Source organism: Clupea harengus, chromosome 18 (genome assembly GCF_900700415.2).
Source record: "Clupea harengus chromosome 18, Ch_v2.0.2, whole genome shotgun sequence".
NCBI classification, from domain to species: domain Eukaryota; kingdom Metazoa; phylum Chordata; class Actinopteri; order Clupeiformes; family Clupeidae; genus Clupea; species Clupea harengus.
In genome coordinates this window covers 9,043,526-9,065,739 of record NC_045169.1, presented here as the reverse complement: position 1 = coordinate 9,065,739, position 22,214 = coordinate 9,043,526, and the positions used below count along the sequence as shown (strand labels likewise).

Here is a 22,214-nt window from a genome sequence, read left to right as displayed (position 1 = left end):
GCTGATATTGTGGAGTCATCCTGGGGACAGAACAGTACAGTAACTTTTACAAAAAAGGACGAAGGGATTTTGCCATTTCTTTGAGATTTGAAACTAATCTTTATGGATACATTTTTTTTATTTGATTTTTTCCTTGGGTTTTCCTTATCTGCATTTAATGTTGCATTTACAGTTTGCTTGATCTTTTCAAGCCTTAATAAACCCGTCACTCTGACTGACTTTTCAGCCACATCCACCTACAAACGGTAACCCTGCACCCGAGTCTGTTTTTCAGAAAAGAAAGTTGTAAAGTCATCAGTGGACAGGGAGGCGACTGACTAATGGGCTATAGAATTTCAAAAATTCATTAATAGGTGGAGGGTTAAGGAGATTCTTGAAATTAGAAAGAAGGTTCCTACTCTCTGTGGGCAGGCAGATACCATCACTTTTGTGTATGTATATGCAAAAGTTTTTTTTTTTGTTTTAGTTCCTTGCAATCTTGTACTTATTAATTGCCTAGATGAAATTGTGTTTAGAACCGGTTTAGGTATCGGGGCTATTCCAGGAACCTGGGTTGTCAGCTCACCTGTGAAAAAGATTTGGCCCGCACCAAGAAAAAAAAAAAACGTTTAAACGGCAGAGCCAGAAAAACTCTGAAAGGGAAAAGGTCGTCTCCTGGTAATTTAGCCTGTAGCATCTCTACACCCATCTTTCTAAAATATATGTGTTAATTAATTAAATACATGATTTGAATTATTTTTATTGTAGCCTACGGGTAAGCTAGACTAAACCTTGCAGGTATTTTTAACCCTTCAGGTGAGTTCTGAATATTCTACTAAAAGAATGCGTTCATCAACAGTGTCAGATTCTAAAATTCCAGGTTATATTCGATGGACCCAGACATTCTTCAGAATGTTCATTCCACAACATTCTAAACACACTGCTGTGACAGTACCTGCTAAAGGGAAGTGAAATGTTTTCAGTAGGCTCCGTGTACGAGTATCGAAACCATAAGTACAGCTAGACTACATGTTCTCTCCTTACATGGACTCCTAGAAAAACCGGGTGCAGACAGAACAGCGAAAGAAGTACCGAAGCGTTTTATAGTCTAATTGTTTAATCAACCAGAATGAAACACTAAACTCAATTTAGGTTAAGTTCATCCAATTTTTGAAATTACACTGAAGAAAACAAAGTAGCTCTTCTTTCTCTAAGTTTTGTCAATTGTGTATATAGATTAATCGCTGAATATATAGTGTTGCTTCTAGAAACCTGGGTTCAAAAGTCTTTTGTTTTTGTAGTCTGAGTGGAGCATTTAATAAAAGTACTTGATAGCTGTAGGCCTGATTAAATTGTTATAACATATTTGAGTTCATAGGCTATGGCTGATCAGCACAGTAGATTGTTAAAGGTCACTCACGGTTTTCCATTGCTGCTTGAATAGGAAATAAACATAGGAGTCCGTTTAGGTTTTGTTTGCAGCTGATAATGCCTTATGTTCCAAAGCCACAGCCGTGCAAAATACCTTACCAAAGCCATACCTTATATACGCCACCTCTCATGTTGTGGCACCACCCATGGGGCGTTACTGCATCTGTGGGTGTGCGGAAGAGTTCCAGAATCAAAAACATTCCTGAGTACCTCAGGAACTTGCCTATATGCATGAAACAGTCTCGGAACTGAACTTACTGAACATAACTGAATAAAATCTTTGGTCCAATGGTTTTAATGGCTTAACACTAGTTGTTAGCATGAAGATTTTTGAAAGGCCTGAACTTTTCTGATGCTCATGTCTACACAGGGCTTGCCAACATTAGTTGTTGTTAAAGCAACAGTAGCACTTTACCATTTTTTTAGCAATGATTTTGGTTTCATCTTCAAATGAATTTCAATGGTAGGCAATAAGGTTATGGGAGGAACAGATAAACACACAGTCTTGTTGTTGACCAGCGGTTCTTAATGTTTTTTTCCTCCCTCAAGTATTAATCACTGCATAAAAAGGAAAGCAGAAGCACAGATGTAGTATACAGGTGTATCTGACAGGCAGATAGCATTACTTTTGTGTATGTGCTTTGAAATTTCTTGCAACCTTGTAATTATGAAAAGCCGAGACGAAATTGTATTGTTTAGAACCGGTTTATGTATCAGGGCTATTCCAGGAACCTGGGTTGGCAGCTCACCTGTGAAAAATATTTGGCCCCCACTAAGAAAAAGAAACGTTTAAACGCCAGAGGCAGAAAAACTTTGAAAGGGAATAGGCCGTTTCCTGCTAATTTATCCTGTAGCATCTCCTCACCCATCTTTCTAAAATATATGTGTTAATTAATTAAATACATAGGAGTCTGTTTAGGTTTTGTTTACAGCTGATAATGCCTTATGTTCCAAAGCAGCCGTGCAAAAGACGTCCAGCCACACCTTATGCGTGCCACCTCTCATGTTGTGGCACCAGCCATGGGCATCACTGCATCTGTGGGTGGGAATAGTCCCAGAATCATGAACATTCCTGAGTATCTTGAGAACTTGTCTATATGTCTCGGAAGTCCATAACTGAACTTACTGAACATAACTGAATCAAATCTTTGGTCCAATGGTTTTAATGGCTTAAAACTAGTTGTTAGCATGAAGTTTTTTGAAAGGCCTGAACTTGTCTGACTTGTCATGACTGCATAGATGCCCTATGCAGTCATGACAAGTCAGACAAGTTCAGGCCTTTCAAAAATCTTGTTAAGGCAACCGTAGCACTTTATCATTTTTTTAAACTAGTTTTGGTTTCATCTTCAAATTAATTTCAATGGTAGGCAATAAGGTTATGGGAGGAACAGATAAACACACAGTCTAGTTTAGACCAGCGGCTCTTAAACTTTTTGATCCACCCAAATGTTAAACATTGCATTAAAAGGAATGCAGAATTTAAGATGTAGTATCAGGGTGTATTGATCACAAGAAGATGCACAGTGCAGTGAAACAGAAGTGAAACATAAATGCAGTCTATGTCAACCGTCCAGATTTTAAATGAGCCACAGGCACATCAGAGCATCTACATCAATTTGAAAAGATATCCACAGCATTTCCAAAACATGTGGCATAGACACAATCATATTTGGTTGTGTTGTGTGTATTTGCAGCACGTTTCCTAAATGCTGCACATTTGTTTTCAATGGATGTACATGTTTTATTAATCTGCTTGTGTTTTGTCTATTTGCATGTTTTTTAAGTTGTAGAGCGTTTGTCCTTGTCAGGTACCATAGGCTGGGATATTTATTTGTAATGAATTAACAGTGAACAAGGTAATTTGAAACTGGATTCTTTGGCGTGTATTACAAAAGCATTAGGAAGGCCATATTTTTCTTTTTTATGGTCAGACCCTGTTATCTCCAGTAGGGGTCAGTCATAACCCACAGTGAAACATATTCTGAGTGTTATTGAGAAGAGTATCTTCCAAAAGCCCATTAGTCACCCTGTTTTGGGTTTCCAGTCAAAACAACAGAGAAAATAATGAGGCATTTTATTTTCTATACATTTCATACATTCCGTTAGGTTGATGCTATGTCTGATTAAAGTTTATTTTCCCCTCCATTTCATTCACAGGAAGTTTGATTGGGCAAACAGTTAGTCACAAGCAACTTGCCAGGGATTTTGTCCACTGTCTTCACTTACTACTACACATATACACGCATACAAAGATACAAATTGTATACTTTTATTTCATGTCCATATGTACAAAATAAACACTGATGGATTTGATTTTACAGACTGATTTTGATCCTTTTAATGGGCATCGGCTTCTCAAAAAATGTCAGCCACCAACTAAATAATCTTTTCCTGAATGAAATGCCAGTACTTGCAACAAAACTATAACTAGCTTTGATGGTTTGCACCATCCCACCAGTGTCTTACTATGAGCAACCCCATAATAATCTCAGACAAAGAAGGGCTAACCATTTTGGTGTCATGGTAACCCCATAAAATACGGTTTAGATTTTTCAATGGTCAATGATTGGAATAAACACAAACGTCTTGGTAATATATTAATGTTGATGGAGTCTATACATAAAATACAGCTAAGAGCCCATTTTATACTCAGAGGGAAGATACTGAAGGGGGTTTTAGTGGACATTGAGGACCTGAGTTTGTTGCTCATTTACTTTTTAGCCTGAGCATGATCCACATTCATCCAGCACTGACATCAACATCTTAAGTTTAATTACTATATTATGTCACATAATACCCTCCATTGATACAGATTTCTCACACTGAAAGATACAAAAACTGATTTCCCTTCTCAACTGAAAACAAACAAATAAACCTACATAAGAGAAGCCCATTAACATTAAGAGAAATTATATTATGTAAAACAATACAATCCATCGATTTCTCACACTGAAAGATATAAAAACTGATTTCCCTTATCAACTGAAAACAAACACATAAATCTACATAAGAGAAGCCCATTAACATTAAGAGAAATTATATTATGTAAAGTAATACAATCCATCGATATTTTACACTGAAAGATATAAAAACTGACAAACACATAAACCTACATAAGAACATCAGACCAACTACAGAGAAAGTTTCTTACAGTAAAAGGATCCCTGTCCCTCTAAAGTCCCTGCTGGAGTGTGGAGGTAAATCACCCTGTGCTCCGCCCAAATGGATCTGGGTGTAGAGTCAGGGTCTGGCTTCTGTGTCAATAGTCCCTTTAACTCCAAAGTAGCCGTGTGTATGTCCTTTTTTTTTAGTTGTGGAGATCTTTAGAGATAGAAATAATTCCACAGAGCGGTTCATCTCTTGGTCCGGTGACTTCTTTGCCAGTTAGTAAGGCATCATTTTTCCTCATTGTCGGAGGAGTCTGGTCTTTTTTCGATGTCCCCTGTTCCGTTACCCACTTTTTCGACGTCTTCTGACTTCTCTGTGGGTTCCCCCACTCATTTCAGAGAGGCATTAGGAGAATACTTCTAGAAGTCTGAGAGGTTTCAAGACAGTACTTTGTTTGCAGTGGGTTGTGAGCTATAGGGCTCTCCCTCCGAGCATATGGGTTTCAGTACAATGACATACAAATATCAAAAGTCACTCTGTTCCTGTACACTGTTGACTAAAAATTGTATCCTTGAATGTTAAAGTCTAAAGTAAGTCAAGTCTTTTTGGTTGGAGTCCGAGCAGGTATAGCCTAAGAACTGAACCTAAGATCTGACACTCATGCAGCTTTATGTGTCCTCACAAAGTCAGATTTGGGCATTTTCAGATATCCAAGCAAAGAACAAAAGACCTCAAATACAGATTTGTGTTGTTGTTGCTTGGACAATTTCCTGTTTCCTTGGATAGGTTAAGGGCATCATGACACTGTCAACATGATGGGATCATTTTGTGCTTGGTACGGTTGAGGGGGTGTCCACTAGTTGAATGGTAGTGCCACTCAAGTCTTCACAAAGATCAGAATCCCAAACAGTATGAAAGGAAGGTTCGGCATGAGAGGTGGAAGAAAAGCAAGGAGAAAACAGAACAGAAGACCAGTTATTTTCACATCTACACTGATACACCATTTTAAGTCAGCTAAATGAAAGTAGCCTACTATGTAAATGAAGGCACACTGTGAGGTCAGGGGGGTTTAAGTAAATTTAAGTACGTACATCAAATGACTCACCTTTCCTAAATTCCGTAAGGTTTTGCACCAAATCAAGGCGCTGCAAATCTTTCAGCAGTACCTCTGTTTCGATGATACACTGGGATGTACCCCATACCTGTATCATTTTATCAGCAAGATCATCTCTGTCAAGTGATTTGGGTATTCTTTTTTTTTGGTGTAGAAAAAACTTCAGTCTCTTGAATTCTTTTTCATCTAGGTTATCCAAAATCTCCATTAATTTGCTGGGCCATGTGATTTCCAGACCGGACGCTAAAATATTAAAGCACATATCAGAGGCAAATACATTTTGCATACACAGAAATATAGCACTTCACACAAAGCTAAGCAGCCCTTCCTTACATATTGTAATGTGATTGAGTAAAATATTTACCACAACCCAATAAACTGAAAGTGTTATTGTCCCTCCCAACATCACCTTATTGACCTCTTTCTGGTTGTGTGTTTTATACACACTTTAAATGCACTCACCCAAGTACCAATTATACCTAAAGGCACTCAGCTAAATCTGAAATTCTAAATAGTCTGCAGTGTAGATGTTTACAGTGTAAATAGTTTCAGACATTTCTCACTTTTTACCGCCGCTCCTTTTGACGGAGCATCTGAGCATATTTCTTGCTGCAATGATTTCAGTTCGTCCTCCTGTTTTCGGCAGATCTCTTGAAGGTTTTGTATTTCAACATCTTTCAGTGCTGTACTCTTCTGAAGTTCCATTTTGGCTTGCCATGTCATTTCCTCAAGTTGCTTTTCTTCTTCTTTATTTTTTTGCTGTTGAAGACATTTAATGTTGTGTCTGAGATTTGCAATCAGACTTATTTTTTTATCGTCTTCCGCATCAACATTTCCTCCAAAGTAAATCTGTTTTTTCTCCGCTATCATTGCCTCAAGCCACTCAGTGATGCCACATATGGATTCCCTGTTGAGTACACAACATCGGTTTCCACATTTCTGAACAAGGCTCTGGAGAGAATCGCCAAGCTTCTCACCATGAGCTTCTGCATTACGAAGAACCACGATGGTATGATCCCACACCTTCTCTGGGAGAAGCTCTTCTAAGGCTATGGTGGTTGCATCTGAGTATGGTCTATTAGCATCCACAACAAAGACAACAGCATGAAGTCCAGCTTTGTGTGACCTATTTACACAGTACAACATCTCTCTTTCTACATCCTTTTTGCCAAGGTTGCCCTCATTCCAGCCCGCTCCACGGGTAACTGTTATTGTCCTCCCACGTGCCTCCTTTGTAGCCGTCTCATGTCTTTTTTTCAGTAAAGACCAAAAACTAAATGTCTTTTTCCCAAGTATGGCATTACATACTTCACTTTTCCCGGCACGATCGCATCCAATAATTACAAAGTTCAGCTGTTTAAACAACGGTTTACAAGCCTAGAAGAAAAACATAGAAGAATAACGCTAGGGGACAGTTCCTTTTAAATGTGTCCTTCAAGTAATCAGACTTTAGAACATAATTTACAAATAAACATAAAATATTAACATAATTTTAAACAAACAATAATGAATGGCAAATTGGGATGGGTGACATATTGAAAGAATCCCTCTCTACAGAGAATTCTACATAACTGTACATAACTGAATTCTAAATATTTTATTTGCAAATTGTTGAATGCATTTGAATACTCAATGCACATGTTTGAACAGTACATCAAGAGTTTTAAGTTATCCTTGCTACATCAAATACACATGTATAAGCCAATGTGCATGGATTGAAAATAAGCAGAATGCCACAAAGAAATGAAACATGATCTTACCATTTTCAGGGTTCATGTTGTGAGTGGGTTTTTGACACGAACCTGTCAAGAACCGTAGCATTAGATTCGGTAAGAGAGTTCTGAGCAACCAAGGCACACTCCTGTGCCCACTAGCCTATTTGTGGCATGAATATGATTCATTCACAAATAACAGTCTGCTGACAAAAATATTCAATGAAGGTGACTTGTGCATCAAACAATACTTTCCATCACTAAAGTGTACAGCATTTCATGACCAGAATCTTCTACATGAACTAAAATATCACAAAGGCTCATGGGATCGGTGTCCATCTGATGGGATCGGTTCATTAAAACTCCAACCCAGTCTAAAGCCCATAGTCTGACATTTTGCTCCCTATCTCGAATGGAAAGCATAAAACATACACCGTAGCATTTGTGTAATACACTACCACACCTGAAATATTTGTACATAAAGAATGAACAATTTAGAGAAATCTTCCTTTAAAACTCCACCCCTGTGACATTGTGCTTCACATCTCTAGAGGGAATCATAATGCCATTATAACCAATACACTTTCATACAACACTATGACATCTAAAAGGAGGATACAAAAAAGCATTTTAGAGATGTTAGTTTTTTTCTTAATCCACCCATGGCTACGGGAAACCTGGGCCCTCTTTGACAGTTACAGATTGGAGGAGAGACTTACTGTTTAAGTAGGTTCCGGATTAAACCATACACAAGTTCCTGATTAAAATCAAACACAAAGGTGTGCCAACACTAGTCTTATGAGTAGGTGGGCTGTGAACACGTTTGAGATTGAATGAGTGGAGTAGGGACAAGAAGTCTGCTGAATGTGAACTGTCCACATGAATATTCATATCAACGAGAATTAGAAATGGACAATTGTCCACTGGAAATGCAGACAGCAGAATGTCTAGCTCATTCACAAAGCTGTGAAGTTGTCTTGGTGGACAATAAATAACCACAAGGTATGACTTGAAAGGATATTCAAACAAGTCACAGCTCTGCACAGGCAGCACTAGAGACTAGGAATCCTGTTCCACCTCCTCTACCAGATAAAAAAAGGGGTATGGGAAGAGGCATCATTAATCGTCAGTATTGCAGGTGTAGCTGTTACTGTTTTCTGAAGGGATAATTCAAAGGCCAAAGCAGGAATGAAATCAGATTTTTTAAACTGAAGACTGCTAGTTCTACAACCCAATAGAGAAAGTAGGAGAATACACTGAGGACTGCTGTGCTGATAGTTATTGTGATGAAGCTGCCTTTTGACAAGAAGACGCCTTCTTACTTGGCTACGTCCAACTGCACTGTCATGAAAGCACATTACTGTAGGGTGACGAGACGTCCTCCTTTGCCCGGACATGTCCTCTTTTTGAGACCTTAAAAATGCGTCCGGCAGGGATTCCAAAATTGTCCGAGAATTTGCCTCGTCGGATATTTGTGTTGCTTTTCTCTGGGTCTTTCACAAATTAGTGTTTTTGGGAAGTGACTGCCTCACAGCGTCGCTATGTAAACACGCCCGTGATAAATCAATGAGAGTACATTCAGAAGAGTACCTTATGCTATGGGGTCTCAAACTCAAATTACCTGGGGGGCGATTAGCGTCCAGTCTGGTCAGTGGGGGGCCAGATATTTTTAATCTGCTGGCTTGCCTATCACAATACTGTAGATATCACATTTGAGTGTGGCAAATTTACCATCTGTGATCAGTGGTAAAATGGTTGGTGTTGTTGAATAACAAGTAGGCCTAGCTGACCTAAGTTTCAATTACTGGGCAATGCAAGATGCTCTTTGGATATGGTGTTTGATATAGTAGCATTTTTGGATCACTTTGTCTCATTGATAGCCCATGACTTACATATACAGCAGTAATAGTGGGATAATAACTTCATTGACAACTACATCTATATTTTTCCTTCATACATGCACATTTCAAAGAAAATGCTGTACTGCACCACTTTGTATAGTTGGTAACAAGGCTGCAAACAAACAAAGCAAAGCAAAAAACTGAATTAAGTTTCAGCAAAAATCAGGATTATTTTATTTTATAAAATAAATGTATTTATAATAAATATATTCCAAGTGTATAATTTAATTTGTTTGCCAAAGTACAGCATCTTTCTTTAGTGATCTAAAATGAATAGTTTACTGATATGCTGATCATTGATGGTGCACCTTCTGTTGTTATTCCTGTTGTTATTATGTGACTTTCATAAGATAAAGATCAGATAAGATTTCTATTAATCCCGTTAGGGCAGGGGTTTTCAACTGGTTTTGTCCAAGGGACCACCATTCTGACCAGAAAGTAATCAGCGGCCCACTGATGTGCCAGTGATTCCCAAAACATTTTAAAGTCACGTACCCTTCTTTTTCATGTAAATATGTCGACGGGCCCAGGTATATTTATAAAAAAAAAAAAAAGTCAATAGTGAACTGATCAACATAGGCTCATGTCGCGGACCCCCTGCATTGCCGTCGCGGACCACCAGGGGGCCATGTCCATGCATGCGCGATGTGTGCGACTACCATCGGGTAGCGACTGATCGGGTAGTGCGCATGCGCATGCTTACGGTCTCCCACACACATTTAACGTGTTAACACGGTACATTTCTTATTTTAATAATTTGGTATATAATGTTTTTGGAAATGTCTTTTTTTTTTTTTTCATCTCAAAATACAGGGCGCTAGTGCACCGCCCCTCTTAACATTTTTAAAGTAAGAAATGTATCGTGTTAACGCGTTAAATGTGTGTGGGAGACCGTAAGCCCGTGTCAACAACCACTTAAATGTGACCAAATATAATGTATTGCCATTCGTTATCACTGAGAAAAGCCCCTCCTCCCTGGTGGGGCGCCGGCCAAATGGAAGTCAATGGGAGCTCTCATACTTTTCACAGTCATTTGAGCAAGGACAGCTTCTCATTGGCGGATGAAAGTTTGATCCTGGGGACCAATGACATAGTTTCCTATCGTTTCTTATTTCAACGCGATTGGACTATTCGGCGAATCAGAGACCAGAGATTATGATGTGATGTCATTCCCATCACATAAGCATATAGGAGAGCACCATAGCTAGCAGAAACGTTGGTTTGTGAATATGGCGACATCGGTGACTGAAAACTCTGTGGTATCCTTATGTGAAACACCGTTTAATCGACGATTAGATGTTGACAAGAGGAGAGTGAAAGACTTGGGACCCGAACGGATATAAACATTCAGCAGCAGACCACTGATAGCACCCGGAGCTTCTCGTCAAACCTGTAGGCTATGCTAAGCAGAGTTGGTTAGCTGGTTGTTCAGTTAGTAATGCGTTTTTTTGTTTCCCCTGTCTTGTTGTTCCAAAGTCCTAGGTCTGATACGCTGGATTACAACGGGAATGAGGGATCTCAAGCACTTTACTGAATCTGGGCCCGTTACTACGTTACGCCACTGGGCCTAAGTGATATTGTTGGAGGAAGTTTTTTTTTGTTATTGATTGCAGCAGACGAGGCGCTGACTGTGGATCCTCTGTCGAGTGGCTGTTTCCATAAATCCATGCAAATGTTCGTAATTCACCGCCAGTCTGCTGGCATGTTATTGTTAACTGTATTGGCGCATGCGCCGTGTGTCTTCCCTCTCTGTATTGTACCTTTATGTCTACGGTGCGGTCGCCCGGTTTGGCTCCGTGTACAGTAAAGTACCAACTACACACTTACTCTCGGTTGTGAGTTATTCCTAACTACTGGCGCACAATAATGTTTGATTACCCCCTGAAGAAGTTGTATTAATGTTTTCCCATGTGTTGTCTATCTGCTCATTATACACTATTTCTCCAAAATCAGTTTGATCGATGATGTGTTCATTGGTGTTTTTATTAAAACATATTGTAGCAACCCTTAATGTGTATTGTACATCATAAGTAAATTTCCCTGCACCTCGCTAAACGCAACACTATTTCATTGCGCATGATTATAGGTCGGGTCGGGTGCATGTTGATGAGATCTGCACTCGGGCCCGTTTAGTAGTAGCTACGCCGCTGCACCGCATATGTCGCCTGTAGAAAAGACCAGCCCTATGTGTGTGTGTATATGTGCACGCGCGCCTCTTAACTAGTGACTAGCGTGTACTCCCCCCCCTCACCCTACACAACTGGAGATGGTATAATACACAGTGAGGCACAGGACTAGGTGAGATGAGGAAGACCCTTCTCTGAGGAACTGCCTTGCTCGGTAGAAACGCATAGGTAGAACCGCTGGTCTTTACGCAAATAGGTCTTCACACGGTGCCATGTCAATGTTCCGAAAGCCCAGTATTCCGAAAACTCGGTATTCCGAAAATATGCTAATTTGTCCAGATACCAAAGTTATGGTAGCCCTATACCCCGACAACAACAACTCTCTCTTAACATCAGCAAAACAAAAGAGATGATTGTGGACTATAGGAGACGGCAGGAGGAAGAGCATGCACCCATATACATCAACAGATCCGTTGTGGAAAAGGTCAGTTGCTTCAGGTTCCTCGGGGTGAACATCAGCAGTGATCTCACATAGTCTGTTCACACGGACAAGGTGGTGAAAGCGGCCCGGAAACGGCCCGGAAACGACGATGATAAAAAATCGTTCCTGAGGAGACTGAAGAAGTTTAGTATGGAATCAGTCATCCTCACTAACTTTTACAGGTGTACTATAGAGAGCATCCTGACTGGTTGCATCACAGTGTGGTACGGGAGCTGCACAGCCAAGGACCGTAAGGTCTTACGTAGTGTGGTCAGGTCCGCGGAGTTCATCATAGGCAGGGAGCTCCCAGCCCTGCAGGACATCTTCCACACACGATGCATCAGAAAAGCTGGCAGGATCCTTAAAGACTGCTACCATCCATCCTTTAGACTTTTTTTCCCTTTGCCTTCTGGTAGGCGCTACCAAAGTATTCGATCTCGCACCCGTAGATTGGAGAGCAGTTTCTTTCCAAGGGCCATCAGGCTTTTAAATGGACAGTGATACAGTCTCGCCACTTTACACTTTACATGTTACAGTTTTCTACTGTTTGCACTATTAGTAATATTGCACTACCTGATACCAGGCACATTTGATTTGTCTTTAGGTTAGTATAGGTAATAGGTATATAGCTTAGTATATATGTGTATTATATGTTTAGCAGATTGTATTGTATATTTATGTTGTAGATTTATTATATGTTTATTATATGTGTAATCTATGTTTAGAGTACTTATATGTTATGTTATGTTATTTATGTTATGCTATGGCAGTTTGTTGTGCGGTGTCTTGTCCTAAGAATTTCAGTGCCCAGTCTGACTCTGTTTTTTTGTGCATCTGACAAAATAAATACTTGAACTTGAAAACTCATTAGTCCGACAGCCCGCTGTTCCGAAATTGTCAGCACAGCAACGTGAACCACTATAGCCCACATGCACATCCCAATTAATTGATTGCACAATCATAAACATATAAATGCATTTATTTCACAACCATGAACTTTAATTCAGAAGATTATTATACACACATGGCATTTGCATCGCGATGATAAAAAAAAACTTTTATGATAGCCAACGTTCAGAGCAATAAACCTGCATCATTCTAAATAACCTACGTTAATAATAATAATAATAATAATAATCAAAATAATAATAATAAAAATAGGCCTGTCAGTGCTTGACAAGATCTGCGTAAGGTCCGACAATCTGCCGGTGATTTCCTTCGCACGAGTGGTACCCTTTATTCAAAACCAGAGTAGGCTAAGTTAACAAATATTGCCTAGGAAAAGTTATATGCGTGATAGCCCGGTGAGCGCCTCCGCTCCGCTGCGCAAACTAAATGCTGTGTGTGTTTTGTGCCACTTAAAATATTTCTAAATTATGCCAGGGGTGCAATAGCAATTTGCAGTAGCTTGTTGGTAGTTCAACTACATTTATATTTGCATGATTCAAGTAGTTCAATTATTTGTGGAATTGTTTTTCTGTAGTTAACTACTACAAACTATTTTGGGCCAAACGGTTATAAATTATTATTTATTTTACCATTGCTTCTGTACTGTAGAAACCCCCTTTGACCTGCCCCACCCTTTTTCTTTCACCCTGACGGCTTTTGTGCATGTGCGAGGCATGGGATGGGATGGTATTGTCTAGGACAGATTTACCTCTCAGGGGTATTTCTGGAAGCTGGATTGTCAGCTCACATGTGGAAATATTTGGCTGAATTTGTAAAACAAAACTGGCATATTAGGTGTCAATTAGTCATAAGTATTGATTATTGCGATTTATTAACAAATGTTCAATTAAGTTGTTGCATGCTGAGGTTATGGCTAACTGAGTAATCGTCTTTGGTGTAATACCCCACCTGGACTTTAGTTTCTGAAGGGCAGGTGTCTGACTGATAGACATTGCAAGACCTAAGCTGACATTCCCTGGACCTTCCTTTGAATAGTGCTGAGTTTTTTTAGTTAATGTGTGACCTGTGAACATTGAATTCCACCGAGTGGTATTTTTTAATGGCATGGGACTTTTTTATATTGTTATAATTCCCTATCATTATCAATTTGATCAGTTTAGTACAAAGTAGTTTGAAATACTTTGTGTAAGTCCTCGGACCAGCAAGCATGCAAATTACCTTATGGAAGGCACCTTATCACTAAACTGAAGCAGCATGTTAGAAAATGGCAACTACACATCCTCTTTGTCCACGTTTTGTCCATTGTATAGAGCAATCTTTGTAGAAACCAAGGTCTAAAAGATTTTGTTGTGGTTTTTATAATCTGAATAGAGCATTTCATAAAAGTACTTAATAGCAGTAGGCAGTGGCGGTGCCAGATTTTTTTCTGCAGGTGCTATGGGGGAGCTCGGCGTTTTACTGAGGGTGCTATATGAAATGAGGGTGATAGCCTATGTGTCACATGGTTCTCTACTACAACACCTCCCCATCATATCGTCTGTTTACATATTTGCTCTCAAAGGCGTCTTTGGGCTCCATGAAAAGCGATATATAAATCGATTGTATTATTATCATTAGGCTGCTTCCGACGGACGCGCACTAAGCCGCGTTCATCTGCGACGGTCACTGACTAATGCATGCAGCATGTTATATATTCCGCTTACTTCCACTTACTTCAATGGGGGTTAAAGTTGGGCTCCAGGTGACCACCAGGTCACCATGTCAGACAGAGTGCAATTAAACTAAACTTACACAAATAGTTCAATTAATTTTAAATTAAAGGGGGGGGCATTAATGTAACCTTAGAAAATCAAATGAGGAAACCAAGAATATATTTTAAGAATATAACCTTCCCTCTGCTCAGTGTTTTTTAAAGACAAATCTGCTTGTCAATGTAAAAATTCAGCCTACAGACCTACATTGAAAGTGCACAACACCACAAAGCATAGGCTAATACAAAATTAAATCAGCACAGATTTAGAACATCCACAGTATTTTTAATGAATCAAGGGTCCACCTTCTGAACTGTCAACGAGAAGAGATTCTTTAAGTAAATACTGACAGTAGGCCTACGGGTTCCAAGTTAAAATATAGGGCGGACCTACAGAGTAGTATAGTATAGTATAGTATAGTTTAAATATGCTGTTTGAATGTTGTTTAAGTGATAGTCGTGATAAAGGTGCGCATTTAACTTACATGTAGCCAAACATATGGACTTGTAGTTTTCTCTGTTGTCTTCTCGTGACGTGTTGCAAAGTGCGCATGTGGATGATAGTATAATGTTTTGCATTTTAAAAACTATTTGTAATCCTTTTAACAATCCCAATTTTTGCTAAAAGTATCTGTAATCTAATTACCTCTTTTTTTTTGTAACTGTACCAGAATACAGTTACCCTTTTTTGTATCCTAATTACATAACGCCGTTCCATGTATTCCGTTAAGCCCGAATTATAGATCTGCGTCGGTGTCCGTCCGGACACATAGCCACGCCTTGGCAACACCCTTCCCCGTGGTGGAACGCCCATCCGAGCCCATCCGAGCCCTTCGGAGAGCTGGACGGACACCGACGTGCACCTCTCGATTTTTGTAACTTTTTCGGATACGAACGGATAGCGACGGATACCCCCTTGGCTGTGATTGGTCCGCTAACGAAATCATTTCCTAACGACATCATTTCCGGAATCTCACATTTCCTGTTTCATTCCCTATCTGTTCCTATTCTGTTATAGAGTGTGGATCAGCCGAATATTTCTGTCCGAGCCCGGCCTGCGTCCGACAGAGTAGTGCCCGAGCCAGACAGCCATTCAAATATATTGTCGGAATCCAACCAGACATAGTCAATGTCTCAACTGTCCATACTAATGACACATTTACGTATGTTTTTTATGAATAGCCTGTAGACCGTCTCACAAGCTTCTTCTAGTTGATTATGAACAAACATAACAGAAGAGGTCTGAAGATATTTCTGAAACACTTATAAGGACGCTCAAATGACCGCGAATTCATAGGAGAGAATACTATCCCATTCTCACAGGAGACATCACAGCAATCGGAGCATATTTGTCAAACGCGATAAAAGATAGCCCTGCTCTGAAATATTCCCATTCCATACTGAATATTCTGTTTAGATCAAAGGTTTGTTTTTCGACACCGTGATATTTCAGATGATGGAACAGTTGAAATGAATGCTCATATACAAAAGCTAACCTTAACGTGAAGTGGAGTTAACTTGCAGCCAACACCATTGCATTACAAACCCTAACACACACACATAATGAGAAAGTAGGCTCATTACACCTGGCGATTATCTCGCCTTTTATCTACCATCTTTGAATAATGTAACTTATAAACACGTCGTTTTAAAGCGCTGTGGCCGTCCTGAAAAGATGTGTCAATAAATGAATTTAATCCATAGAATCCACGTTGACTTCACTACTTATTAAGATATTGTAACAAATCACGGAAGTGTGGAATATTTGTTATGGCTTTTAATTAAACACTAAACACAATACAATGTCAAAATGGCACGGGCTTTATGCCCTGCTACAAGTTATCACGAACAGACTGTGCTACCGTCACACACCTGTATAAACTCCGTCCCAACACAGAACAACGACATGCAATTAGAACAGTAAGGAACATTGTTAAAGAACATCGTTGGGCGCTGCATCATAGACATGTATATATGTCTATGCGCTGCATCACATCGAGAAAAGTATGTGCCCCGCACGGCATTATGGGGCGACTATGCCAAGTTAAATATGGAATGTTCAATGCCTTATCGCGCTGACTTGTCCCAGCCCTACCCCAGCCCGACAGCAAGTACAATATTTAGTCCGAACCCCAATGAGTCAATGTCTCAACTGTTCATACTACTGACACATTTACATACGTTTCTTAAGAATAGCCTGCCTTTATTAAACTCGAGCATCAACAGATGAATGATAAATGCACTGGCTCACACAAACAAGCCCCGTTAAACGCACAAGCGCGCACAAAAGGGATATAAGCATATTGAAATGAATTATTCACATTGCAAGAACGGAATGAAATGGCCTACACATTACACACGCTATGCATCTGATATGCCTAAATAAAACTCACGTTATATGCTACACCAGAAGAGGCGCGAATAAAACAAGTCTTACCATTGAAGATTATCTTTTTTCTTGACACATTCCTTATAAAAGTATCTACATAGTCCAACCATCGATGTTTAATCCATGTTGTGGAGAAAGAGGATGGCATCAATCATATTTCATTAAAGCTTCACACTTCTTACATTGGACATATCAAACAGCCTCATTAGAATCCGCATAGAATATGATGCCATCCGACAGAAATATCTCCATAGGCCTACAGTAAATTTCCCCTCGAGTGTCGTTTTAAACTCTCCAGATGACAGTTTCTTTTTTTTAAAAACTTTAAGTGCACAAAGTTCGTTATAAAACGATCTACATAGTCCAACAATCGAGGTCTAATCCATTTACATTTAGTCATTTAGCCGACGCTTTTGTACAGGGGAGAAGCATGTGAAGCAAACACGTTTACTTGACTACTTATTAAGATATTTAAATATGGAATGTTCAATGCCTTGACTACTAAGCAGAAATATCTCCATACAGTAGATTCCCCCTCGTTTTGCATTCTTTTAAACTCTCCAGATGACAGTTTATTTTTAACTTCTTCCCTGATACCAGTTTGCCTCCTGTAATCACGTTGTCACAGATATTTATTTGCCCAGTCAGCTTGTTGGTCTTGACGTTCAGATGTTGCGCCTAAACTATCATATCGTCTCGTCACATGATCAAATAGAGACTTGACATTGGACAACAGCATACATATTACCCAGCAATCATCATTACAAATCTGAATATGACAAAAAATACTAAAGAAAATGAGATAGTATTCATTTCATTGAATCGTTTTTAATAGTTTCTATAGTGTATGTAAGATAAGCATATCATTTTGTTATAGATTGCTACTATTTTTCACACAAATAATACCTACCATGATGGAGATAAGTTTGCCTTTTCAAGTGAATATATAGCGTTAGACAGACCATTGATTGTAATGTAGTGTGTCTCAAAGACCCATGTGACTACACCTGTTGCTCTTGATGACATGACGGCTGGGAGGAGGGAGATAAATAATCAACGAATTCTATCACTCAAAGAGGTCGTGTAGTAGCTCGTCTGTGACCAAAAAACCGCTGCTCCACCCACCGTTCTGGCGGTGAATTGTTTTCAACACCCACAGCCGTCGAAGAAGTATAAATCAAAAACAGTACGTCCGAATCCGTCCGAATCTGTTTCCCCGCCCATCCGTAAAACGGACGGACACCGACGCAGATCTATAATTCGGGCTTTACTCCCCAAGCCTGGATACAAACGCATACGCAAAGACAAACATTTGATTTTACAGACTCTTTTCTCCAACAGCAACTGATCCTGAATGAAATATCAGTACTTGCAACAAAACTAAAACTAGCTTTGATGGTTTGCACCATCCTACCAATGTCTTAATTTGAGCGGCATTTTAATAATCTCTCAGATCAAGTAGGGCTAACCATTTTGGTGTCATGGTTTCCCATAAAATACAGTTTAGATTTTTCAATGTGCAACGATTGGAATAAATACAAACGTCTTAGTAATATATTAATCTTTTTGCAATCACCAAATTTTAATCACTGTCCCCACCGCTTTTGACAACTGCAAATAAAATCTCACTACAGTGAATATGACGCTTCTCAAACAACGTTCTTTATCACCAGTTGAAAGCAGTCATCTTTGTTCCAGTGCATTATGTTAGCTGTCCATCTAAAAGTCATGCTTTTCTATCAATCTCAGAAAGATCATGTCTTCCTGGATTTATGTGGAAATTCTGGTCAGGTTCCAACTATCTACTAGTTCAGTTAATCATGTCTAGCAAACATATGCTTCCTGACTGAAATAAAAGTGCTATGTGGATAATTTTCAGTGGACCATGAAATCATTTTGTAAGAGTTTTGCTTTTTGGTTGTCAATAGCAAGCTAGCTACAGCTAAGTTTGTTTTTACACATGCAATTAATGATAGGCTCATAGATGTCTGTGGCTAACATTGTGAAATTAAAGTCTCCGCTGTGCAGAGTGCGCTGGACTTGATGTTTGGGCATCATCCATGGACACCCAACTGGCAAAGTATGCACAGGTGATGGGTGTTTAATGTGTTGCTCATTATGTGATTTTATATAAATGTACACAGTCCTGCACAGGACTCAAACTCGCACCGTCAGACACCAGAGGTTTTCAAACTACAGTGCAGAGTTCTGTATCTGTTGGTCATAAATTGACAGAGAAACATACAGTACCACTTGTTTTTAGCACATTTCAACATATTGGTTTTAAAGCCCTACACAATCCCAGCAACCTATGCAATTGGTTTATTCCCTCATTTTCAGTCCTTTAGATTTCCTTTCCCTTTGTTTAGAACAATTGTGTAGCTGTATGTGCTCCTACCATGCAGTCGTACAAAATGGCTGGAGGTATTTTACAAACCAACTAATTTGCTCTGTTTTGTGCACATATCTTACAGATGAACAAATGTCTCATTCTCTCTCTTTCGAATAGTTTGGTGGCATCCCCTAAAGATACGTTAAGTTTACTCCCTAATTTTCAGTCCTTTAGATTTCCTCTCCATTTGTTTAGAACAGTTGTGTAGCTGTATGCGCTCATGGCCTCCCTGCCATAGCCCCATCTTCTTTGGAGGGCTTGTGCTAGGTTTGTGCCTTAGAAATTATCATTTGTGCTAATAAGGGTTTTGAGTAATCAAAATTAAATTTTCTGGCATGTGACGTCACTCAGCCCCCTGTCCACGTCCAAATCTCATCAAAATAGTCTCAATCGTTTATGCTAGGTTTGTGTTGGTTCGTGCTATTATGGATTTAAACATTTTACAGCTTATTCTTCACACGCGTGACGTCACCAGCCCCCTGTCCACTTCCAAATCTTATCAAAATAGTCTCAATCGTTTGTGCTGTTTGTGCTGTTTAAAGAAACTTTTGTGCTACTATGGTTTTTAAGTTATTATTAAAGCTTTATTTTTCCCACACGTGACGTCACCTGAAGTTTATGCGAGGCAAAGGACTCACAAGGTTGCTACAATTTTCTACAAATGAACCCCTAGTGGGAACAAGAATGGAAATAAAACATGTAATGAAATTACCTCATATGAGTCATCTGAATACTCTTCAGACTTTTCTTCCACGACCTGGTGTTGTGAAAGACAGATTGCAGACAGATACCCACAGACCTAAACATTAGAGGTCTCATTTGTGTTAGCTGTTTATGAGGTAGGTGTAAAGAATGTGGTTCTATTCCGGTTGAACTGAGAACTCATTTGCACAGGATGTGGTTTTCAGTTTCAATGTTTCATTTCATTGCAGCAACTGACACATTTCAACATCTCAAAAAATAGCTTAACTTGGCTACATTTGCTCACATCTCTTGAAGTTCCATTTCCATAGAGAAAAAGAAGACAGACAAGGGTATACAGGCCACATTTATAGTTTTTGACCATTTATCTTCTTGTTACTGTAACAGTAATTCATCAATAAATAATTGGTCGATAATCATTAATTATAATAATAATAACATAATGATGAATTGCCTACTAATAGGCCTACTATTACTGATAATAATAATAATAATAACAATAATAATAATAATAATAAAAAATAGTAATAATAATTGTCTGTATGGGCCTAACAATAACAATAGCCTAACCTTGACATGTCAGGCCTATCAATAACAATATGCTATCTATCTATCTATCTATCTATCTATCTATCTATCTATATATGGTGGTGTAGTTGAGGGCGGTAGCGGCGGGCGGCGGGGGGGCCCCAACTACCCCTAATAAACTTTGGGGGGGCCCAGCTTGCAAAAGTTTGAGAACCCCTGGCCTACAGGATTTCCAGTCTTTTGGGCTACAGTCCCAGCAAGTATAGCCTAAGAACTGAACCTGAGAGCTGACACAGTCACTCACGCACCTTTATATGTCCTCACAAAGTCTCATTTTTGCGATAAACCGCATATACAGTTTTGTGTCCTGTTTCCATGGACAGGTTAAGGGCATCATGACACAAATTATGGTATCATCTGCCTTATGGCTCCTGGATTTTGTCCAAAAAAAATCAGTTTGTACTTGAAACGGTTGAGGGGGTGTCCACTAGTTGAATGGTAGTGTCACACAAGTCTTCATAAAGTTCAGAATCCCAAACTGCATGGAGACAAGAAGACAAGCAAAGAGGAATCAATGATATAATGGAAAAGGAGATTAGATGAGACAACATGAGCGTAATGGAGTAGAAAACAATGAAAGACAATGTGATAGAGTGGGAGGTCAGGGGTGTTATATAAATATTCACATTTGATTTAAGTACATACAATTGCTCACCTTTCCTAAATTCCATAAGGTTTTCCACCAAATCTTTGCGCTTGATATCTTTCAGAAGATCCTCTGTTTTTCTGATACATGGGATGTATCCCATGTCTTAAGCATTTTCTTAGCAAGATCCACACTGTCAAGTGATTCGGTGTCAAGGATTGTATCGTGTAGATCAGGGGTTCTCAAACTTTTTGCAAGCTGGGTCCCCCCACCCGCTCGCCGCTACGCCCTCAACTACACCATCATATATAGATAGATAGATAGATAGATAGATAGCATATTGTTATTGATAGGCCTGACATGTCAAGGTTAGGTTATTGTTATTGTTAGGCCCATACAGAATTATTATTACTATTTTTTATTATTATTATTATTGTTATTATTATTATTATTATCAGTATTAGTAGGCAATTCATTATTATCACCATCATTATGTTATTATTATTATAATTAATGATTATCAACCAATTATTATTATTATTGTATTATTATAATTATCATAATAATAATAAGTGTTATTATTACTATCATTAGGAGACTGTTATTATTATGGGCCTCTTGTGATCTTTAAAAAAAAAAATCCTACAGGTCTGTCAATGTGAGACATGAGCCTGCTTTGCCCTGCAAAGGTCCTCAAATCTTGGGGCAATGTTTGACAAACATATCCTCAGGTCATCCTCGATCTGTGCGCGGTTGCAGTATTTAGTTTTGAGCGCAGTCAGTCTTGAAAAGCCTGCCTCGCATAAATATGTCGACGCGAGAAGGAGGAGCATTTTTAAGGCTATGTCGCAAAGCTGATCATTGCTACCCAGAATGACGAAAGAGGGGAGATGCTTAAGTCTACTGTCACTCTTCAGCTGCTCTTTCATGTCTATTGACAGCTCGTCTGCTGAGCAGAGAAATGGATCCCGAACTCAGGCGAATGAACGGTAGTCCTCTTTGAAATAGGACTTAAACTGATTTCTGATATTTGGCGTGATACAGTG

At 39.2% G+C, this 22,214-nt stretch overlaps 1 protein-coding gene across 1 annotated transcript; it reads right to left on the bottom strand.

Moving 5' to 3' along the window:
• Nucleotides 1-4,160: 4,160 nt before the first annotated feature.
• Nucleotides 4,161-7,436, bottom strand: LOC116224623 (GTPase IMAP family member 7-like). The gene is made up of 4 exons (XM_031584947.1): nt 7,393-7,436; nt 6,196-7,009; nt 5,624-5,875; nt 4,161-5,401 (listed from the first exon to the last, which is right to left on the bottom strand). The coding sequence occupies exons 1-4, from the start codon at nt 7,393-7,395 to the stop codon at nt 5,340-5,342; spliced, it is 1,131 nt and encodes a 376-aa protein (XP_031440807.1). The 5' UTR covers nt 7,396-7,436; the 3' UTR covers nt 4,161-5,339.
• Between the last annotated feature and the right edge of the window lie 14,778 nt (nt 7,437-22,214).

Coding starts and splice junctions, on each gene's coding strand:
- LOC116224623 (XM_031584947.1), bottom strand. Junction 5,876..6,195: donor AAAAGGAGCGGCGGTAAAAA/GTGAGAAATGTC, acceptor TTAATATTTTAG/CGTCCGGTCTGGAAATCACA. Junction 5,402..5,623: donor CCTTACGGAATTTAGGAAAG/GTGAGTCATTTG, acceptor ATCTTTGTGAAG/ACTTGAGTGGCACTACCATT.